Source organism: Mastacembelus armatus, chromosome 19 (assembly GCF_900324485.2).
Source record: "Mastacembelus armatus chromosome 19, fMasArm1.2, whole genome shotgun sequence".
In the NCBI taxonomy this organism is placed as follows: Eukaryota; Metazoa; Chordata; class Actinopteri; order Synbranchiformes; family Mastacembelidae; genus Mastacembelus; species Mastacembelus armatus.
The window spans coordinates 18,374,282-18,398,753 of NC_046651.1; the positions used below are offsets into that span (position 1 = coordinate 18,374,282).

The 24,472-nt window shown below is 44.4% G+C and overlaps 1 protein-coding gene across 2 annotated transcripts; it reads right to left on the minus strand.

The window, feature by feature from the left end:
* Positions 1–338: 338 nt before the first annotated feature.
* map2k6 (mitogen-activated protein kinase kinase 6) lies at positions 339–24,094 on the minus strand. 2 transcript variants are annotated; one of them, XM_026315080.2, is made up of 12 exons: positions 23,729–24,094; positions 13,943–14,006; positions 13,049–13,097; positions 12,425–12,538; positions 11,708–11,827; positions 10,813–10,929; positions 10,645–10,696; positions 9,713–9,840; positions 9,053–9,130; positions 7,945–8,084; positions 6,920–6,965; positions 339–6,656 (listed from the first exon to the last, which is right to left on the minus strand). In XM_026315080.2, the coding sequence occupies exons 1-12, from the start codon at positions 23,817–23,819 to the stop codon at positions 6,579–6,581; spliced, it is 1,077 nt and encodes a 358-aa protein (XP_026170865.1). In that variant the 5' UTR covers positions 23,820–24,094; the 3' UTR covers positions 339–6,578. The 2 variants fall into 2 exon arrangements, with proteins under 2 accessions (XP_026170865.1, XP_026170866.1); XM_026315081.1 differs by lacking the exon at positions 23,729–24,094 and adding an exon at positions 22,603–22,684.
* Between the last annotated feature and the right edge of the window lie 378 nt (positions 24,095–24,472).

Genomic DNA, 24,472 nt, shown 5'->3' on the forward strand with positions numbered 1-24,472 from the left:
TGCGGAAGGTCAGCCGGTCCAGTTCCCAGCCCTGAGGAACACCGCTTTGGAGCCACAGTGCTACGTGGCCTTTGTCTGGACTCCAGAGCAGTTTCCAACCTGAACACACCAGTCTGAGGAAAGAGAGGAATAAGAAGTTTAAATTTAAATGACTGAAGTGAACTTAGTGTCCTGGAGCCTAAAGACAAAGACAAACTTTAACTAAGTTTGATCCTAATTTTAACATGGACACACAGAGTATTATGGTGAGTAGGGCGAGGTTTCGGTATTAGCTACTTCCATGACCTTTGGCCTCCCAGTATAAAAGCTGTGCTAAACCAACAGAGGACACATGGAGCTTATTGTGTAAAAATACCTCTTTTTTATTGAATTTCCATCATTACAATTGCACACAATCATTTTGAGCAATCTAAAATATTTATAGAAATTCATTGAGCTCTAAATGAACAGTCATCAGTCTTTAGCAGAGGCTTTAGAGACATGTAAATATACTGAGAACTTCACTTCCCATGGGGCAAGGAGCTGTAGCTATGATGACCCTCCCTGGACCCGCCCGGCACCAACAAAAAGATCCTATTGCGCGTACAGCAGCATCTGTGGATGCATGCTGCCCGACACATCCCCACCCCGAATAAAAGAACAACACCGCAACATCAGAAGTCACATACAGCTGTGTACCAGCAGTTCACCACCTGCAACAGAGAAACACAAAGCTCCACGGTTCACAAGGCATGTCGTAGCATCCGGCCTCGAGAACCCTCGAAGCCAGAAGTGATGTGCATTAGATGGGTGAAAAACAAAAGAAACTCAACACGGTTCACACACAAACGACAGATTTACACTCGATATAATCTGGCAGAACACCATTTGTAAAGGGCTGGAAGCGTTCCTCACACACTTCTGATATTTGAGATTCATCTGCTGACAAATTTTTGAGGATGAGGAAGAAGGTGAGAAGATTTCCTCCGATTCTCTCAGACTCACATCTCTATCTGACTTTGCAAAAGAGTTCCAGTAAAACATGTTCACCAGCTGGATGTTGCCAAAGCATTATCCAGACGTACGTGCCTGTTGTCGGGCCCTCGGATAAACGCTGAGGTTAAGAGAGGAATCACAATGGGATGTGACAACATTCGCCCATGAAGGACAGTTTCCATTCGGACGTCCTGCCCTTGGCGACCCCCAGTGACTGAGGGTTACTCAGCAGGTGGGAACAAGACACAAATAAACTCGTGGTTGGGAATTCCCACATGTAAGCAGACAGACACAAAGGAGCAGACAGAAAACACAAAGCCCGACAGCTGAGAGAGGCTGACGCTGAAGAAGAAGGAGGTTTATGACAGTTTTGTCTGAGAGTGATGAAACTTGCTGCGTTGTCTCCGCAGACGGGAACAGCAGAGTAAAGACAGCGCTGAGCTCTGGCCAACACACCGACCGCCACTGACAAACACACACAGGAAGATGTGACGTGTGAGTGGACTCGACTTTTTTCTAATTACTACAGAACATGAGTCAGCTGTGAGCAGAACATAAACAGTGTGGAGCTACAAGGTTCTGACAGCAGCTTTGAGATACTAGACATCCAATATTTCAGCTACGATTCAACAAAACCGTTTACAAGCAAATGGTTCTAAAGTATAAAAAGTTCTTCAGCCTTTAAACGACACAAAAAAAAACATGAATTTGTTTTACTATAATCAGTAAATAGACACCAAAGTCTCAAATAACCTCCAGAACATTTTACAGTATGTTCCTTTGTACCAAATAAACTGTTTTAACACATGCTGCATTATGTATATGTATGGTAGTGGTCTTAGTTAATCTTCGCACTGCATTAATTAAATTATGAAGCAAATCCACAATCTGCCGTCTCTAAAACACAATAGTTTGTGTGTTATAACCAAATTCAGCAGAAAAAATTAGCATGAATACACAAGGACACATCTATTCCACTTTGCTGCCCCTTCACGTTAAAGGTACTGTGATCCCCAGTAGTGCGACTGCGAGCCTGTGAACATGGACGTAAACAAGACTGGATGGTTATTAAAGGACTATTACAAGAAATCACCTTTGCAGATGTTTTAGGAGGAAGAAAATGTGCTACATAAGTTTGTTAGGGCAGAGTCACAGCAGTGTCTCTGAACGTTACTTTCTTCTGGACTAAAAAGTGTCACTTGAACGCATCACACAGACTCCAGCCTACGGCCAACCAGCTCGATCGTTCTGGTGAGAGGAAATACCTCTCCACACCAGCAGGGGGCAGTAGTCTATATTGGTCATTCAAAAAGGGACAATGACCCACACTGTAGAAAAAGGAAGTCTAACCAAAGCAGTGTTTGCTGACCAGTTTCACGCCAGAGATGGTTTATAGCTGCTTCGGACCCAGAGGTCCCAGAAGCTGCAGGTGGAGCTGCTGTTGGCAGGACTTGGTCTTTGGTTGGGGAAGAAGGAAGGAAGAAGTCGAGAACAAAAATAATGAGAAACATGGATATTACACAATGAGCTAAGCTGAACAGCCAATCAGAGCGGCCGCTCTCTCTGAAAGGATCTGTGGCAATTCACCATGTTGAGCCAACGACGCTCAGACGAGTGACACCACAAAGACTTGGGCGACAGACAGTCAGCCTGGAGTGCCAGGGGCCTCAGGCGTCACACGTTCACAATGCTGCATTTTTGTGAGCCACATTTCACAGGCCTTCATTACTTCATGTCCACAAATGTTTCAAAATAAAAGCTTCTGGGGGAAATTAAGGGTCATGGCCATAAACAATGTCCAACAGAAATGGTTGAGTTTCCATCTTAAGGTGACAAAACAATCTGAGAATTTACAGTGTCACACTTTAATTCTTTAAAAGGTCAGAACCTCCTAACTCCAAGCTCTTTTGGAAAAGCTCAAAACACCTTGCTCAAACTAAATGACGGTTTCTTACAGGATGTGGCTCCACAGTACAGTGCAAACATGCAGTGTCAGTGTGTCCCCGAGAGGAACTGAGGGACAAAAACTTACTTGTCTTACTTACAAAGACAGAAAACATGGTTAGGCACTTCAAACACCTACATACTGCACACCCACATGACGCCACGTGATGATGAATGAAAACTCTTTTCGACAGGTGGGTTTGTATCTCCCCCCCCGCCCTCCAGAGACTCTCCCTCCCCATGAGCCCAGCTCCACCTGAGCCCCTGTTGTACTCCTGCTCTTCAGAAGCTAAATTAGTGAAAATGATGCTGATTATCTGATGAACAAAGAACCCTGGGACACGGCTCATCATCAGACCATCAGGGTCTTATCCCGAGAACAACAACAACCAAATACAACGTGCAGAACGAACACAATGGACTGGGTCGGTCTTGTGTCAGGGTGTGCTGGGCCGAAACAACCTTTGAGAAAAAGTGTGACTTGACTTTTCCTAATTTCATCATGCAGTCGAGCACCAATTAGAGCCTCTCCTCTATTTCCATCTTTAGCACAGAAATACACTCCGGAGGGAGCCTGTAGTGTCTTTTGTCTGGCAGGCTGACAACTACCCGCTGACTCGCCTTCACTACAAAAGGAGAGTCAGGAAAGTGGCTGAACGAGATGAACATAGGAGCTAAAATGCAACTGCACCCACTGTGCGTTTTCTGTCTTTGAGCAGAATCTATGGTGACCGTGACGGGAGGAAGTGATCTCTCTTAGTGCAGCAGATAAAGAGACAGAAGAGTATGGACGGGGTTTGTCTGTTACTTTGAGGAACTTTAAGGCTGCTGGACAGTGAACTAAAGGCCGTGGGACCTGAGCCCAGCAGAGATTATGGTGTGAAGGGTGAAAGGAAACTGCTTGTCTGTTAGAAAACAGGAAACTTCGTGGTTAATGCGTCTGAATGACAGAGCAGACTGTACCGGGCTGAGGACAAAACAGCTTGTTTTCAACGGCAGCAAAACAGCAAAGAGAGAAAATTATTCTTAGACAGAGAAGCTAATGAATGTACTGAACCATAACCTGGTCTGGTTTGTTAAAGGCCCAACCTGTGGCTGCTCTGAGCCACCACAGGTGCATTTGCATAGTAATTAAACACATTTTTTTTCTGGTGCTCACAAAATTCAATAAAATATTCGAATGGAGGACACTGAGATTTTTAATCTTTCAAACTGTGGGGACTCGAGTGTCCTTTTGAATTTTTAAGAGAGAAATTCTCTCCTTCCTCTTCAGCTCCCCCTCAGCTCTGTGAAGTCTTAGCGTTTTTCAGCTCAGTGTTTTGGTTTTTCCATCAATGCATTTTTTACTGTTCTGGTTTAAACTTGTCCACCTCATCATCAGTGTTCAGCGAAGAAGCTCCGACAACCCAGCTGCACACTACCTGCCCAGCACAGTGGAGGCAAACACTGCCCCCAGAGGTTGGTCCACACCAGAACAGCTACTGGACTCATTCATGAGACAGAGTGACTCCAAATGTTAATGTAGAGATTAAATGTTTCTGTGATATTGTGTTTACAGCCTGTTAATGCAGCTTTAATGTAGTGTCTGTCCCTTTATTAACCACTAACCTCCTGCTCTGCTGTGGACTGTCCTGTTCATGCAGCACTTTGAAAATCATACAATAAGCTAAAAACATGAATCTGATCAATTCATAGATCTATTTTACATATTCATATTCATGTCACGTGTCTGTTCTGCAAAATGCCGATGCCCCGTCAGCCTCACGGGTTAAAAAGAAGCCACAACAATCATTTTGAGAGTCACAGCACATTTCAGTCCTTTTCGTTTCCTTTGCATCACAGATTGAGCCTTTAAACAACAAACAGCTTCATGAGCACCCTGACACTTTCTGCCACCAGAAACCACCAGGACAAAAACGTCAAGAACCAGAGATGAAGAAAAACACAGAAGATCTTAAACTGCAGAGACATAAAACCATGAAGACAAACAGGAGAGGAAATACAATGATGATGATGATGAAGCAGAGTGTGAGGAGGGAGGAAGGTGATACAATGGGAGAGGCAGTGATCCCTGCACCATCCTTATTACAACACGATATTTCTTAGTCGTTTTCTATAGAGAGGCACATAGAAGGCTTGCAAGTTACAGTTTAAAAGCATTTACGTGTTCGAGCCAAGAAAAACAACAAAAACACACACAGCCCGCACAAACACACAAGAAAAATCTCTAATGGATCGGTCAAGTTTTTAGAGGGAAAACAGCAGTGGCAATAAATAAGAAAAACTGCAGTAAATATGTCTGGGGGGGAAAAACCTGGAGCTAAATAACAATTAATATAATATTAATAATAATAGTCAGAATATCCAGTTCTGTTCACGGTGAAGAAGGAGTGGAGAGGGTTGTGATTGGCTCAGTACAGACAATAAGGAGAACATGGGCAATTTTCTCCCACCCACCACAATGTCGACACACACCTCACCAAAATATGTGCATTATGCAGGGCTGCACAAATGGCTGGACTGAAATCGCAGTTTCATCTCCTTCCTCTGCAATGTCATTCTCATGTGACAGTGTCAGGAGCTGAATCACGGTAAGAGCATCTAGAACTGAAAGTAAAGTCTAAGAGAGAGGAGCCATCGTGGTTCAAACCAACAGCTAATAAAACTTTGACTCTGCGGCCTGGCTCCAAAAACAGGAGCTTATTTCAGAGCATCACTGTAAATGAGAAGCTGTCACATGCACAATGAAACTGCAGAGCTGGGGGAAAAGAAATCATTGATAAAAACCTAAAACTCACTATTTCAACGCTAAGCACAGAAACTGTGATTACAATTAGTATCATGCAGCCCTACACACACACACACACACACACACACACACCATGCACCAGGTCACACACATACACACACACACACATTTACACAGACTCACAGGCAGCCAGAGCCCAAAATGTGTAGTAGACGTCCGCTGCAGTTAAGCAGCTGAAGTGCAGTACCTGTTTGTGACCACTAGGAGGCCCTGATGTGAGACTGCACTTCTGCAGGTCTCCGACCATCGGACTCTACGACTGTTCCTCACTGGCCATCTGAGCCCAGTTTTACCCAGAAATATATTCTGTACATGCAGTCAATTAATAAACCAATGCAACACTTTGCTTTGAGTATACAAACATTTAGATTATACATAGATAGCATTACATCATTCATATTTGATATCATCTGCCCCTCTTTCACTTCTGTTTCTGTTTCTAAGCAAAAAGAAATAAAAACATCATGAAGGGCCACACGGTCAGCTTGTCGACTGACAGGACAAGGGTTGAGTAGTAGGCAGTGCACAGACAAATCTAACCAAAGAGGGAGTTTTGCATCAGATATTTTAAATTATTTCAGATTCTGTGTGAGGCACCCGTCTCCCCCACCCCTCCCAGATCAGGTAACATACAGAGAACGTGGAGGCCGCGTGGAAGCAGGGCAACACCCCTGGTGCTGTCTCGCCAGCTGCCCGTCTGGGCTCCATCTGTTTCTGACAGGAGAGGTGAGAATGAGATGAGGCAAAGGGGGCATTGGGGGCGGGGGGAACCTGCAGGTAACAGGGGTGTGATTGGTGACTTTTGTTTGTTTAACAGATCCTCCCTCCACTCCTGTGCAAGTGTGGCAGCTCAGTCCCCTAAGATGACTTTCACAAAGCTAGCCACGTCGGTTTCTTTGGCCTCATGGGAGGTGAAGAAGGGATGTTGCTGAGGAGGAAAACGACATTAATTTAGCCTGATTGGATTTTATCAGAATATCAGTTCTGTGCACACTCAAGCAGATTATCTAGGCTTAGCCAGTCAGTTTCAGCCTTATGGGAAAAAAACAGTCTTAGTGCTCCCTCCAGTGTCTGATTAAGAGAATTACAAAGTGCATGCAAATAATGAATAAATCTAATATGCTAAAACAGACAATTTAACAACAATTATTAATTATACAACAGCAGCAGATTAAAAAACACAACACCCACCATGAGTTCTGTGTAAGTCGGCCGCTCTTTGGATACTTTCTTTAAGCTGCAGGATGAAAAAACAACGTAAAGTCACAACAAAAGCAACTCATCAGTGGTGACCAGGCATGAACAGGTGTATTTACCAGTAAATGGGTGCAGTTACCTGTTCACCACTGGTCTCTGCAGCCCTGACAAACCCTTTTACCCACCGTGCTGTGAAGAGCACAGAATACTTCACTGCCACCACAGCAGCAGCAGCAGTATTAAATGTGGGAGTTCATGACTAGTTAGGGACACACAAACAGCACATTTGCATGCAATCAAAAAGTTTAATTCTGCAACTCGTCTCACTCTTTATCTCCCACCAGTCTGGTTTTCTTATCACACCAGGGCAACAGTCCTTTTATCTCTTACCGCAGTCAACCGTCTCTCACAATGGCTGCAGCAAGTGTTAAGACTAGAAGCAAAGTGGTGGATTAAGGGTCTGAGTATTTTTGTGAATGAGAGATTTTCAGTGTTTACATCACTTGGTCATGATGGTCACTGGGTGTAGATACAATAAAACCTGTATCGCTGACAACATGTCGACAGTAAAGGTTTATTAGATTTAGCCCAGTTTTGGGATAAGTGCTACAGCAGTGTAGCTGGAGCATTACACCACACAGGAACCTCAGATTATTCCCAAGGGAAAAAAAAGAGACAGGTTTCACTTATGCTGTAAACTGTATGAACAGTGCTGCACGTCCCCGATCATCCAGTCTGAACAGGCTTTTGGCCTCAACAACTGAAGAATGTCACAGGGAACTCAATCTGATAAAGGGGGAAGTAACTGAAGCCCACTCAGCTGGGATCAATACATATTTTCGTCTGCCTTTCTGTGGTTTTGTTGAAAGGCAGTGACTCTGCTGGCTCCTCGTCTGAAAAGATCTGCCTTCAGTGGGTTATTGTGTGTGTTGGGGGGGGGATAAAGGAAAAAATCAAAAAACATAGAACTGAATGTTTTCTGAGACGTGGTTCTGGCTCGTGTACCGGGGGACACATACCACTGAGAGGTGAAGTCCACAAACTCTGGAGAAAACTGGTCGGCGGGAAGCTGGGGCGAAGGTTCTTCCACCACCTGCTTCAGCTGCTGGAAGGGCGTGCCCCATGAGTCGTACGGGAAACGCAGGATGGCGAGTTCGATCTGAGCCACACAGAGAGAAGAGAGGTCGCTCACACAACCAACTGGTTCAGGTCTCATCCTGAACAGTGGAGACCCAGACCCGTACTTACTTAATAAACTTAACATGCAACTGTTTTGGTAATAATGGAACTGTTTCAGGTTTAGGTTGCTGCTGCTCCTCTTTGTGACAGTAAACTCAGTATCTTTAGGAGCTGGACTTGATTGCCTGGATTGGCTGTGAAACTTCACGACATCCATTTTTACTATTATTAGACACCTGGGATTCTAACCTTAAAATACAGTCTGCATGTAAACAATTATTCAATAAACCCAGAGTGTGAATGATACCAGCTCCCTGTTTTTCAGCCTGCAGACCAACTGATTCCTGTTACCTGCTGCAGTTCTCAGGTATTACACCTCTCCTCGTCCAGGTGGCCTGGAAACACAGCTTTGATGGGTGCTCCAAAAATCAAATCAAGTGTTTTATTCAGCACACTGATTGCTTGTCCAGGAATCAAGCTAAAAGAACTTCCTTCCACCTCTCTGAATTCATAATGAATCTGATTGTCAGAAAGATGAGCAGCTCCTTTAGCCTCCATCATGTAAAACCAGCCTCCTCCACCCACCAAACGTTCAGAGCTCTTATTACAACTTAAATTAGACTCATGTTGGAACATTTGCTGCTCATCTGTAACAGCTGATCTAATAAGCCCGGAGAAGGACAGGCCAGGTCCAGACACACAGCAAGCTGCTGAATCCCTGACGCCAAAATATTCTCTGGTCTGAGTCGAGCTGTGAATATTTAACAGCTCAACAAAAAACGTTGAGACTGGCTTTCTTCGCCTGGATCATTTCCGTCCTTCACACTTTTATTTTCTCAGAGACATTTTAAATAACTGAACTAATTTGTGCATGAAGGGGATAAAAAGTTTTCCATTACAAATTCACGCTGAAATTAAAAATAAAAGAAGAAATAAAAGCTGATTTACCATGGTGATTCCTAAACTCCAGATGTCAGATTTAACGTTGTAGCCTTTCTGGTTCGTCTCAGGGTTGATCCTCTCCGGCTGCAGGACACAAAGTCACATGATGTCCTATCATCCTAAACATCCTGTACACACACAGACTGTGATGTTCCCCAACTAAAAGCCAGGGGGGTCAGCAGTGGAGCACACAGGGTTAAACTGTAACCGTGGATATTAATGAAACAGGACAACAACCTGTTGATCCTTCTACTGATGAGTCCAGTAACAAATATCACCATATATAATATAAATCTTTATGTTTAGCAGTTGCAGAGCTACAGTGGCGTTTATTTTGGGGTTTGATGAAGTCCAGCTTTAGCTCTGGGTTTGGTCTCCACCACCTCCTCCTGAAATCTCTGGCTCTTTAGCTGCTAAATGCTCCACTATGTTCAGCAGCTGCTGTTTGCTGCTGAGCAGGTGTGATGTTGTTATAGAGGCTGAAACATTTTTGCCGTTAGCTTTGTGCTAATTCCGTTTCTGGAACATGTGCAGACCATATTTCTCCTGCTCAGTCTTGAAAAATAACATGTGCATTACACAACTAACCCAAAAAGCAACGACTTGGCTCTGACAGCACACTGACCCCATTGATCAGTGATCTGAGCCGGTTCTCTTCCTGCTTACCGCCATGTAGGGTTTGCAGCCAGCATCCATGGTTTTAGCCACGGAGTCGACCAGGTAGCCGCTGATGCCAAAGTCGCACATCTTCACCTGGCCCTGAGTGTTTATCAGCACGTTGGAGGGCTTCACATCTGTGACGACACAGAAACACTTCAGGCTGTGGTTTTTCACAGTCTGTCACACTCATGATTCAGTGCTGTGGTCGCTGCTAAAGACCGACCGTGTGACTTCATTTTATTACATATCATTTTTCTAAACGACTACATGGAGCTGGGCCACGACCGGAGCCACACAGCTGTCACAGCGGCCACAGAGGTTTGACAGGCATGACCACAACAGTGCGACTGTAACGTCTGAGCTCCCTGACTATACCTCATGTATTGCTTCAGCTTCTGCCAACATTCTTATTATTATTATTATGTTATTATCTATTTGGCTCAAAAACAGAAATAAATGCTTGATGGAGAGGAGGAGCAGCAGTGTTTATGTCTGACTGTTGCATTGCTGCTGCATGATGACGAAGCTTAAAGGAAAATTAAAGAAAACATTGTGAACATTTTTCATCCACAAAGCTCCGAAACACAAACTGAACATTATCACCATCCCAGAGGAGGATTTACTGCAGGACTGGTGGACCAGCCTGAGGCTTGGTGCACGTAATAAACAGACTGTATCACATATGCACTAATTAATATCAGAATATTAATAAGAGCGGCTTTAGGTGGAGATTCATTTGAAGAACCCAGTGGCTCAGAAAAACGTTTCTATAACACAGCAACTCACAGGTTAAAAGATGCAAAAACTCAGAAATAGCCCTTTAATGAGAACAGGATGAGAGGAAAACTGAAGAAAAGTAAAGAAAGCCAGAGAGCAGCTCACACAGGAGGAATCCGACACGTCTGAGAGGTTTAATGGGCGTCCATTCAGGCTCTTACCTCTGTGGATGACTTGCAGATTGCTGTGCAGATGCTCCAAAGCTTTTACTATCTGTAACGACAAAGGCCATTAATAAACAAATGAGAGTTACATAACAAACATCCATCAGGCGGCTAACAGGAGCAGATCATTCAGGCGGCAGTGACGAGCGATTTGAGTGGACTCACAGAGACAGCGATCTTTCCCAGGATGTCCTCCGGGATCTTCATGCCCTTCTCGATCACCTGCTTGTAGAACTTATCGAGGGAGGTGTCCATCAGCTCCATGCAGATCCAAACGTCGCCCTGGCAACAGAGAGAGTCACATTTGGAAAGAGATCAGGAAAAGCAGCAACAAAGGGCCGGATTCCAAACAGACAGGAAGGGACAGATTTTCCAGTGTCTCGGTCGAGGTGAGGAAATCCTGAACATCCAGTCACTGCAGCAGGAAGTTATCTGCATCCGAAAACCTTCAGAGGTGTTTTTCACCGCGGCCCGTTCGTCGTTCTGCTGCACGTCAACAATGGATTCAGAAGTACGGATCAGATTTTATTAGCAGGGATCAACTAACTACATGTTTATCAGCTGAAATGGGGACAAGTGCAGAAATAAATATCTCACTGGCAGCTTTTCATACATATTAACCTGTTACACTGACGTGAGGTACGGTTGTGTCAGGGTGTGAAATCTGCTGTTTATTGACCAAATACAGAACTTTAGGCCCTGAAACCCGTCAGAAATCACACATCTTACAGTACATGAGAAAACTGCTGCATTTTTTAAATGTTCTCCCAAAACCTTTTCCATGAAAAAGTCCAGCATTTATTCCTGAACATGCAAAATTTAGACTATACCTAACCGCTATTTTCACTATCAATAAATCTTGATTAGCTTTTTAAATCAGTGGGTTTTATATTATAAATACTTTCGAACCAGAACTCATCAGACGTTTGTCGTTTCTGTTAAAAAGACAAATGATTACCACAGCCAGAATTACATTTCTGAGGACTGACTAATGATTAACCACCTAGTCGCTGCAGCTGGATGTTAGTGTGCTGTGTGTTTTGAGCAGACACTATTGTACCTCTCTGAACAGGGCTCCATAGAAGGTGACTGTGTAGAAACAGTCCACGGTCCTCATGGAGATGTCCAGGTCCATGAGCAGCCTCTTCTGCTCCTGAGTGTTCACCGTGGCCCGAATCCGCTGCGACGGGACAACAGGAAGTGCAGACGTTCAAAACAACAGACAGTGAGATGATGCAGAGTAACAGGAACAAAGCAAAGTGCCTGTAATCACATTAGTGTTTTCTACTGAAGGCATTTGCAGAGCTGATAAACGAAGATAACTGATGCCTGTCGAAGCGTCAGTAGGAAATAATTGTTAAAGTGAGAACATGCAAGCTTCCCATAAAGGACAATACACCCTGAGCCACTTGAAGAAGCACCAGCTGAAGATGTCTGAGCAGTGGGGAGGAGCTAAACATGCTGTGTGTGCAGCCCGGAACAGAGACGACACCAGAACATCTGCAGAAGAGACTAGTTGGAAATTCATCTGCTGTACTCAACTATTTGTTTTTTAACGTTTTTAGGTTCTTGAATTAAAAGTAACAAATTATTCATATTCGAGAAAAAAGCTCATATTTGAAGAAATCAGCTGAAATGATGGTAAAATCCCAGGTCTGCAGTCAAACGGGCTCCGAACTGAACCCAACACAGCTGGTGTTTGAAAACTCCCCAGATGTGACCCCGAAATACGAGGGGGCCTGAAGATGCCGTGTCCTCAGGTCAGTCCTTCACTCACCTTGACAGCCATGATGACGCCACTGGGCACGTGCTTCATCTTGTCCACCACGCCGTACGCTCCTCGGCCGAGTTCGCAGATCTGCTCCAGGTCATCTGCCTTCACCTCGAAATTCTGCAACAACACAGGAGCAACTGAGCGACCGCTGCTCTGTCCCATCCCTGCACAGCTTCGCTGCAAATGACTGAGGTGTGAATCACTAAATCGGTGTCTGCTTCACACCGCAGCAAGATGCAAAACTTCTTTTTTTACATGATTCAAGCAAAGAAAAAAAAAAATCATTCACTGGAGCGGAGGAAAGCAGGCACCTCTGCCAATGGAAAATTCCACTTATTTGATGAGTTTAAAATAAATATTTTTACTGCCTGATGGGCAGTAAAAGGCATTCCAGCCTCCCCACAATCAGAAATGTTCGTTCGGGCTGTAATGTTCACCGGGGCATTCTTTACAGCTAACACAGCCTGTGTTGACCCGACCTCGACCTAAAATACACTGAAGGAGGAAAAAAGCAAACACTGGAGAGTTACGTAAGAGTCTACAGTAAAAGAAAAATATGAACCATGAATGGATTTAGAGAAGGTGCAAAGAAGGAAAAAAGGAAAGGAACCAAAGAAACAAAATTACCTTCTCTCCGATGGTCACGCAAGCTTTTGAATCCAAGTCTCTGGGAGGCCTGAGACACACAGACAAACTGCTTAGATGTGACTCAGCAACAGATATTTCAAAACATCAGGAAAATTTAGTCTTATTATTATTATTTAGTAAATAAAACCAAGAAAGCCCATAAAAGGACTTCCAAAAATAAAATAATAAAATGAAACTAAGAAGATAAATAATAATACGTCTTAAATAAATACAATACTAATCCTTAAATGAGTTAAATAAGCAAAATATACACTAGAAAAAAATAAAATAGAATAAAACACTTAAAGCTACTGGAAAAGATACAAGCAAATGAAGAACGATCACAATTACCAACAAATGGAAGAAAAACGTAAAGAACAAATCAATGGAAAACACAATAAAAGCCCAGGGCTGCGGAGGATAACGCAGCAGACATTTTACATGAACTGGCCTGAAACCAAAACAGCCCTGCTGCTGCAGCTTTCTTAATGAAGATGATTCACTTTAAAACAAACTGAACGTTCAGTTTTTCTGCAGAATAATTTGGGCTCTGCTGCTTCACAGGCAGCTGTGGTCTGAGCTGAGTCCTAAAAAGAGCAACATGCACAACAAACCCTGCAGGAAAATATCAGGAGTGCGATATGAAGAAATGAAAACTTTCATATTTGTGAAGCCCAGAATGAGCTGATGAGAAACGTGAACGTGAGAGCTGGGAAATGCTGATCTTAGTGGGAGCACAGCTTCCTCCTCCTGTTTCCCAGAAGTCAACAAGCTTCTCAGCCTCCTGCTTTGCTTTAAAATCAATCGGCTCTTTGAGGCTGTAGTGTGAGGAACAGAGAGCGAGGAACGACCAGGGAAATAAACTTGGATTTATGTAGTAAAGTCAAGTCTTACACTGCGGCGGGAGGAGGCTGCTCAAACACCTCCTTGGAGAGCTTGAGCACCGGCTTCCTCTTACCTGCAAACACACACAAACACAAACATCACTGGGTATCTGTAGGGTTAAAGGTCAACATGACAATATGAAGCATCATATTCATTTGCATCAGGTGCAAATTATACCAATATGTCTTTGTCCCTTCAATGTTGCAAATAAAAACTGAATTTGGGTTTGCACTTATTTTAGTCAGTAAACGTTTCCACCCTAGATCTTCCCCTAACCCTGTAACCATCAGGGCTGCATTAGGACAAAGATTTATTTTTAGCATCTGATTATTTTTTTAATTGATTGATTCTTTGTTTAGTCAGTAACAAGTGAGGAAATAATGGAACAGTCCAGAGAAAAAGAGGAAAATTGCTGGAATCTGATAAAGCCATGATTATTTTTGCCTGATTAAAAACTATAATTGATTATTCAAATTGCTGCCAGTTCATTTTCTACTGAGCTATTGAATAATCAACTAATCACTTCAGATCTAACAATAACTAGAAACTGGAGCATGAAAGTGAAACTGATGCTGGATCCTCTAATCAGTCAATCAGTCAAACCCAATTATCTGCAAATCTCAAATCTTTAAAACCCACATGCACCACGTTTTCAACAGTGGAAACATTTTCAGCAACAGAAAGAAAAACCACTTGATTTTTACAGCTGAAAACAAACAATCAATGATTTCTTAAAGGAATTAAATGATTTTGTGAAAGATAAGCCGAATGTCTCTGAAGATGTCACAGGTGAAATTATGTTTATGTGTTTTATGTTAATCATTAGTCATTTCAGGTCCAGCTGAACCCTCTGGGATAAACTCTGTGCACCAGCATCTCAGTATCTGTGCAGGCTTCAGTCCTCAGTCCAGTAAAACTGGAGAAAACAGACTGATGAGACTCCAGAGTGGATGGCCTCTCTGGCAGCGGAGCATGCCACAAGATGAAAGCATACTTGACTTCTTAACATAGCTCAGGATGAGAGATCAGTTGATCGGGGTTCATCCCGGTCAACCTCTCTCTCTCTCTCTCTCTCTCCACAGCCTGTAAACCTGCTTCCTATTTGCTTCCCAGACATGCAGCTTCAACTGAAACAGGGACTGAAGCAAAAATCAACGAGCTGGTCTTAAACTGATGTGAGATAACGTTCAGTAAAATGTTCAGTTCAATCAAACCTCAACAAGAGTCGGAGCAGTAGATCTGTTGCTGAATAGAAGTAGCTGCACAGCGTGAAAACCCAGATGAATCGCTGCCTGTGGCCACAGCTCACACCAGCCTGAGAACTCCCACTGATTCAAAACATCCTGCAGCCATCACCGTTTCTGCCACAGCACAAAGCATCCAACACCAGGGCCAACACACAAGGACACAAGGCCTCTTATGTAGTACTTCCCATATGCATTTCCCCATCGACACTTACGGTTGGATGCGGGAAGAGACTCCAGATCCTAACTGGACGTACCAGGTGCTGAGAGCAGGAAGGAAAAGGAGGAAGAGAGGAGGCGCTGTGGCAGTCCAGGTGTGCTCGCTCCATCTGGAGGTGCTGCACTGACCGTTTACTGTCCGGGCTCCTTGTTAACAGGGTGTCACAGCATTCCTGAGGGTGTGACCGTGTGCGTGTGCTTGCGTAAGTGGTTGCCTTGTCTGCAGACGGCATCTGGCTCAAACCTCCTCAGACTGGCCTGCAGCAGCTGAACCCGGTCAGGGTTTGCTTGGGTAAATGCAAACACAGACCTGCTCTGTCAGAGGTGACGCCTGGAGGAGGGGTGGCCACGTTGGATCCATTACAGCCTGCGTTGTTTTCCTGCGTAACGCTCGGACATGTGAACATTAAGGTATCGGAGGCTGGCGTAGGGTGCACCGCCCTGATGTCATAGCCTGCTATTAAAAGTAAAACTGAAGGTGTGTCTCCTAAAAAGACGTGGAGCAAGGCCAGAGGAATAACTGGAATTTCTCACATTGCTGACACAAAATACAAACACATGTAGCTGTGGTCGATTCTGCTGTTCAAATAGCTGTCCTGAAGGCAGAACACACACACACACACACGCACGCACGCACGCACGCACGCACGCACGCACGCACGCACGCACACACACACACACACACACACACAGTGAGCCCTGGTTTGCTCAAACAGTGCAGGGTGTGACACGGCTGTGCTATGCAGCCCTCCACTGGTGCCTTCCTCCTAGTCTCCACTTTCCAAAGCAGCTTTGTTGCAGTAAAATGTCACTTGCAGCTCCTCCTACATGCATTTACACAGACAACAATAGTAACTGGAAACCAAGTCTGTGAGAACAGGTCCATAATGCACACGGGAGCACCTGCCCCAGGCCTGAGTCCCTTTCATAGCAGAAACACTTAGATTAGGTAAATCTGCGTTAATGCATTAATGAAACATTAATGGAAACACAATCAAATCTAAAAAGGCCATTAAACACGTGTCTGTGTCACAGCTGTACAAGTCCATGGTTTAGGTCAAATATATATCATACCAGCAACCACATCTATATTTTTATTTTTCAGGGTAATTTGTGAAGTAGCAGACACTGAATCAACCACAGGGCTGTTCATCAACTAGCTTGGAGCCTCGGCAGCAGCACAGAGCTGGTTTTGTGGCCTATAAGTGAGTCTCTGTTTGTTTATCTAGTGCACGCTCTGCACAGTGCTGCCGACGGTTCCACACTGTTCCACACTGTTCCACACTGTTCCACACTGTTCCACACTGTTCCACACTGTTCCACACTGTTCCACTGACCAACAGGTGGTGGAAACATGCTAAGAAATGCTGCGATGTGTCTGCAAGGACACGGAAGAAAAAGACCAGTGGGTTTAAAATACACGACACATGAGCCAGTTCACTTAAAAAATAAAACTGTGTACACAGATTAATCAAATGAGTGAACTCATGTATCTCCATCAAGTGACTCATTTACATCAATGGCCACTGTTTATTCTGCACCGCTTTAATATTAACTGCTGGTGCTTCACGTGTCATTAAACTGGTTTGTGTGGGGCGAGCTGAGAGCAGCTGAAGCTGATCACTGCAAAGACAATGTTCATCGTCATCGCTGTGCATCGTTCTGCATGACCCTCCCTACCTGAGCCCAGCTGTCTGAGCTGAGACGCTGCAGGTGCGTTTGGAGTTCGGACTTTCCTTTAACACGTATTAAATATTGTTTAACACTCAGACTTTACTGAAAACGGTTTATGAGAAAAGAAGTTTAACAGACAGGAACAAAAACAGCCTCTTTTGCAGAAGTAACTTCAGGTTCCACATGAAGATAAAGATCAATAAACACTTTCATATGTGTTAACCTGCACCTGGAAGTTTGTCAAACAATCAGAGGACAAACACACTTCAACTGTGTGGTCACAATGAAGCAACAGCATCGTTTTGGTTTTTTCCTCCAGCATCCAGTGGAACATTTTTCTATTTTTTTTACATCTATTCACCAAATCTCAACATGCACAGTGCACTCTCACACACACACACACACACACACACACACACACACACACACACACACACACACACACACACACACACACACACACACACACACACACACACGAGACACAGCTGTCTCAACACGAACTACAAGAGCTGCAGGCACAGATTTGTACCTGCGGTGCAGACAGGTAGTGGAAGTAGGTATAAGAGGCAGGTAGCGGCGTGCTGCATGCTGAGGGGGTGAAAAGCATTCCAGCAGGAAAACATGTAAATCAAAGAGACATGAAGCACAGAACCCTGGAGTACAACGACATGTCTGAACTAACAGGAACACCAGTGTTTGCAGGGCTGCTCTGCTCTAAACCTGCTGGTCCTGACTAAGAGGGAAGGACTAAAGGGAGAAGCAGGAGAAAGACAGAGGAGGTGGTGGGGGTCAGAGGGGCAGGAGGTTATGTAATCCATGTGGCTGGCAGGAACAAGCAAGTGCTCTGCTTTGTATCAGAACACAAAGCAATCATGGAAATAATGATGAATCCAAGTAAAAGGAGCAATTACAGCTGAAATAAGTACTGAAAGAGGAATCGTTTGCAAAAGTGTTGACCATGAAATTATTTTTCAACTAAAGATGTCAAAAAAATTCACTTGTTGTTTCAGTTTCTCAAAAGATTTTCTGCTTTTCCTGGTAGAAAAACAGTAAATGATAAATCCCAAATTAAAAAGGATCTGCATTAAGATTTAAGGAGCATTTAAACTGGATGTGGCAGAATAAGAGTGTACTTTAGTACTCTATTTATGAACTATGCTATTTCCAAGGTGACGATGTAAAAATATCACATTTCAGACTTTCTGCAGATTCTGTTGCATAACTCAAATACACAATTCCTTCCTTTATTCTTGCTGAGCTCAGCATCAGACTTGCACATTGTGGTAGGCAGTGTGGGTTAATTAAAAGCAGCAGCACATATCATTCCTGGTGATTTGCAGCACATGAGCTCTAGTATGCAGTGAAATGCCACAGAGAGGCCACAGGAGATGGGTCGAGAGACACTCCCTGAAATCAGCCAGGAACTGGCTTCACTCTAACGCAAGCAATTATCGTTTCTAAAGTGACAGTGAGCAAAGAACCACTGAGGAAGACAATGCTCCCAGTTTCTGTCACACCCAATCTGAGCATTCATTCAGCTTCGTCATGCATGCACGTCGGTTTCTGAGCAGCGAAAGGAAAATTATGCTGACAGGAGTGTTTGCAGGGCAGCCAGTGGCTGCAGGAGCTGAGGCAGCGTGCACGCCGCAGTGCGAGAGGGCAGGCTGGTGGCTGGTCTGCCTGATAATCAGCCCTGGATGAAGGGGACACATGATGCCTGCTGCTAACCCACACATACACTCAGGCTGGAATTCAAACAATCCCAAATGTTCCTCAATGGCGTTCCACAGAGTCAGAGCAAGACAGATCAATCACAGAGACAGGGGGCAGCAAACCGCAACCACTGACGCAAGGAAGGCCAGGAAAAGACACGCCACAGAGAGGGACGGGATTGGCTGCCAGATAGAGAGAGATGTGAAAATAACTCGGCTGTTTGGCCCCTTCTGACCGCTCTGGCAGTCTGTGAGATACTCTACACTTCCAAAGATGGCAGCTCCTTTAGGTTTCAGCTGTTGGACACTCCTTTGGGAACCATGTGCATTTCCTGTGCACTCAGCTCAAGTTGAATGCTAACCACTACAGAGCAGAGTGTTGAGGTATCAGCTTCAGGTCGCCTCAGAGCACCGACGAATCCAGGACAAACACCTGAGCCTACAACTTCTCAGACCAGACATCTAACCAAAGGCTGAAATCAGCCGTGAGACAGCGAAGATCCTGCAGGTTCACTGCACTTGTACCACGTGAGGGGGTCTAACAAAAACCTCTCTGTCTTCCTGTGCTATATTAGGTTTGAGGCTTGTCGGATTGTGGGACGACTGGCATTTGTCACCTTTCGTCGTCCTGCACCGAAAACGCAACAAATCCAAAACAAGGTTTCACCACAGCACTGACCATGTCGGCGCCTGCAGGTGGACTCATGCCGTCATCAGTGCCATGTAAGATGTAACTGAAAACACAGTGTATGTGGGTATTTAAGCTTCACTGTGTAACTTCTTTCTAATATTTATTCGTTGAAACATGCTGCAAACACGGTGTAACATGGATGCATTCAGAGACCGGACTCAGACTCTGCCCTTCTAAAGGTCTTTGAGGCCCAAGTCTTCTCGGGTCTTAATGACTAAATCAATCAGGCTGACATTTCTGCAACACTTCAGCAGAGGTCTGCATCCTGTCTTAGTTTCTCTGGTCAATGACTAAGTTTGTAAAAAAAAAAAAAAATCAATGATTCTACTCTGTTCTGTTTTTAGACTTTTCATGAATTAAATGATGGATCAAAGAAGCAATAAGTTCATTGACGGATAAATCGATGAAAACAGTCTTCAGCTGCAGGCGCACTTGTCAGTAGCAAATAAAAATATTCCACTGTGTTTTAATGGCCTGGTTTGTTGTTCTCTTTTGCAGACATTTTTCATTACACACACACACACACACACACACACACACACACACACACACACACACACACACACACACACACACACACACACACACACACACACACACACACACACACACACACACACACCTGCAATTCACTGAGATCCTTTGCTTTCCAATCGCAGTGATGAGATGTTTTACTCAACAGCAGGAAACAAGTCCTTTGGAAAAAAAAGCAGGCAGGTGTAAAAACTGCTGACTGCTGAGTAATTTGCAGAACAGGCTGCTCACATACAATTACACCAGCTTTCACATTCAACCCAGAGTAGATAGTGCAGGTATTTTCCTACATCACCATCAAAATGTGGAGTAAGCTGTTGAGAATCGTTCGACTCTAGCTGGGCTGCCACACACTGCAGATGGTGGTTTGAGAGAAAGCCATGCATCCACCTCCTGTAGCTGAGAACTGCTACTTGCAGGAAAACAGGATCTCCAACACGAGACACGAGACCTGAACTTCCATCTTTCAGACAATTCTGAATGTTGCGAAAATAAACCCAGATGACAATAAAAGAGGCAAAAATGTTTGCAGGTGAATGGATCCACCTGCAGTAAATTCATTTGTTTGCAGCACAGCAACCCTCCCTCCTCCTTCCCCTCCCTGATTCTCATCCCGTCTCAGCAGCAAAATCTGAAAACCTGCTGCCATCACAACCGCGACAGCTACTCCAGGCTGAACGGAAACGAGTCCTGCATGTAAGTGTCTCAGCACACACTCACTTTTAGCTTTACTGCCAAGAAAAAAAAAAAGCATCATGGACGTCTGCTTCCATACATGTTACAAGAAACAAAACTGGAATAAAAGGGAATTATTGCTGCAGTCTGGCTGCATGTGTGCTCAGCTGACCCCATTCAAACAGAGAAGTATAGAGTCAACAATGCTCTGAACTCTTCCACTGTTACTGCAGCAAAAGAAGCAACTACAGGCCTGGACCCCGACCAAGAACTGGCTCTTCAAAACAGTAGATTTATTATCTATACAGCTGAAAACACAAGCAAACAGGGTCTTAGTGCAGGGTGTGAGGGCTGCTGTCACACTGGCATCAGCGGTGAGGGCACGGTGTCAGGCAGCACTCGAGAAGGAGGTGCAAGACTGAAAATGCTTCTGAGCCAAATGACATGAAAACAGAAGGAAATCAGCATCAGGATGAAGAGACGGAGCTCAGACTGGCATGGTTTTACAAAACACAGGGGCCTGATGCTTATTTTAGCTGTGCAGTTTTCTGCTCATTTCCTTCAGCGCTAATATGTTACACAATCGGTGCAGGCCTGCATCTCACAGTTACTGTGTGCAATTAGACCTCAACACCTGTTTGCTACCAACTCAAATGTGCTTGTAACACCCATGATCACAAACTGACAAGTCCCTGCAGTTGGCATCAAACGTCCGGTCAGATTCGTCACCTTGCTAACTTCATCAAACTAAAACTGTTGATCGTTTTTGTTTATTGACAACATCTAATATTTGACGAACTGTGGCTTCATCTGTTAAAGCAAAATAAAAAAGAAATTCCTGCTTATTTTTTAACCAGCACTGATTTTTGTTTATCACTGGGGACATGTAAATAGACTGTGTAAGCACAAACACACATCTGATCACCTTATTTCAGCTGACATGGAGCAAACAGCCATTTATTAACACACACGGCAGACACAATACTTGGCGTCATGTTTCAGTCCACCTGCTGAACAGAAATCAAATATTTGTTCCGGGTTTTTTAGTAGCTCTGCTTTGGTCTCCACCACCAGCTTCTAAAACTCTCTGGTTGTGTATCTACTGAGCAGCCACTTCACTTCCCCTCAGAAATCCAAGAATCAGGCCTCAGAGTGAGGACTGGTTAAAGAAGGGACCCCGGGCTAACTGGGCGTTAGCGTGTCGCTGCCCTCAGGTAGCAGAGGGAAAGTTAACAGGCTAAACAAATTCTACAACATGGTTCAGGATCAAGATAAAGGATCGTCACAGAGATTAATGTTCATTTTAGCTTCAATTTCCTTCCACACTTCCAGATACTGTGTAGGCTGCAACTAAATATTTATCCCATAATCACTTAATCTGCTGATTGTCTGTTGATTTTCTAATCTAGTCAGACAGCTGTGGAAAACACCAGCATTTCCCAAAGCCTGAGGTGGAACCCCACAGATTACAGTTCACACAGTCTTAGCACAGAGAAAAGAAGCAACACACGTTCTGCATTTTCACTTGATGAAGTGAAATGATTCAACACAACAGCTTATTATTTTCTTGATTAATGGTTCGGGTTGTAAAATGTCACAAAATCAGTCTGGACGTCCCTGAAACCTGAGGAGATGATCAACCTGCCTGTTCAACTGTAGCTCGAAATACACAAAATACAGAGTTTCCAGTCAAAACACGAGGCAAAGAAAAGCAGCAACTCCACACAGGCTGGAACAGACTTAATTATCAAAACAGTTTCCTGCAGTTTGAACTAATTATTTGCTTTCTGACAGGTTCTGCACAGCCATTTGTTTGGCCTCAAACACACTAAACGAAGTCTTTTCATTGCCGGTGCCGTTTTGCTCTCGATTGTCAAACAACAAAAAGGAACCGATTAAGTGAATAATCGACCAAACCTCGACTCCACTGTTTTTCGCAGGACCAGGTCTGCATGTGTGCTGTTTTCTGCACCCGACATCAATGAATGACAAGACAAACCGACTTCAGCTCTCAGGAAAGTCCCAGACCGACTCATTCATCTACAGACAAAAAATGTCTGTGCATTATTCATCACAAGATGAACTGGCTGCAACAAGACAGTTCCTCTGTGTAGGCGGGTGGACAACACACTGTACCAGATAAACACTGTGAGGCTCTGACTATCAGGGGCTCTCTCTCCTACCTGTTCACATCCTGTACTGCTGCTGTGTGTGTGTGTGCTGTGTGTGTGTGCTGTGTGTGCGTGTGTGTTGTGCATGTTGTGCAACAAACCAGCCTCACTTTGGACTTCTTGGAAATCAGGCTGAGGGGAGGAAAACGCCTGAGCTGCTTTCACTGCAGCTTTTCCCCTCTGCACGTTGGCTTCGCTGATGGTCTTTAGAGTTTGCTGAGCTGCGGGGGTCAAAGTGTGACACGCACACTTTTCCTATACATGCTGAGGAAAATGCGTGGCCACGCACCCACACGCAACAGTCCTGCACTGATAAGCTAAAGAAGCCCCTGTTCCCTGAACTCACCACCACCTTAAAGCTCACAACAAATTCTATAATTAGCTTTTGATTTTCTGTTCCGTAAGCAGAAACAAGCCCGTAGCCAACAAACACTCAAACCGGACCAGTGACAGCTGCAGGTTGTCACGTCACGGTGCTCTCCTGCACCAAACCACGCATATTTGGAGCCTTGCACGCGAGCTGGCTTTCATTATTTACCTTGAGCAGCGTGCACGGGCCGTGCATCAACTCGTGCAGAGTTTATTATAAAGAGTTGCAGTGTCCTTGTCTATCTCGTGACTATTAAAGGCGCCTGTGCCCAACATCCCTGCCTGTGCGCTGCTAACAACGTCAATGAGTGAGTACACACAGCATCGTCTTACCAGGAACTGTGCAAAGGGGAAGATCTTAAACAGGAAATGCAACTGACCCTCATAAACCATCTAACTTTAAAATGCACCGGCCGTGCCCGACCTGCAGCGGTGCATGTTGCAAAGCGTGCAGCGCCGACTGCATGTCGGTGGTTTTGCACAGATCGGTTTAATATTCTTACCTCCCTTTGGCTGAGACATTTCCCCTTTGCTTTGATGAGGGGGAGGGGAAGCACAAAAGACTTTGCCTTCTTTCTCACTCCCTCCCTCCATCGCCCTCGCGCTGGAGCTTCAGCGGCTTGCTTTGCAACAAAGATGCAAAATACAAGCCTCGATCTTCATGCACTTGGAGCCTTTTGACGTCCGGAGCGTGCGTGTCCGTGCACAGAGCGATGTTCCAATTGCACAGTCCCCGCGGGCGTCGGAAAGGAGGTAATTTTGCAATTGCACTGCAAAGAATTCTCCGCAGCACTTACATGATGGGCCAAGGCTGGCAGCTGAAAGCTCCTAACTTGGATCAGTGTGAGCCCCTGCGAGAGAACGTTCTTCCTGCTTGGAGCGCAAAGGACGCTGGGAAATGCAGTTCACGCTGAACCTAAAGGGTTTACCAGCCAAGTGATTTGCATGTCAGTGCCGGTTTGGACACAGCCAACTGTTGTATTTGCATTGAGAGGTAAAAGTCTTTTATTCAAACACTTCATTTAAGCAGCCCACAGGTCTGATGTTACTACTTTACTGAAGTATTTCCATTCACTGTTACTACATTTCACTGGGAAATACTTTTCACTACACTAACCTGACACTTTTACTGACTTTGAAAGCAAAGTTTTTACACACATCCTGTACTTTAGAAGAAATACTACAATTTCTAAATACTCCATCATAAATAAAAGTCAAAATTTGTATTAGCTAAAAATACTTAAATG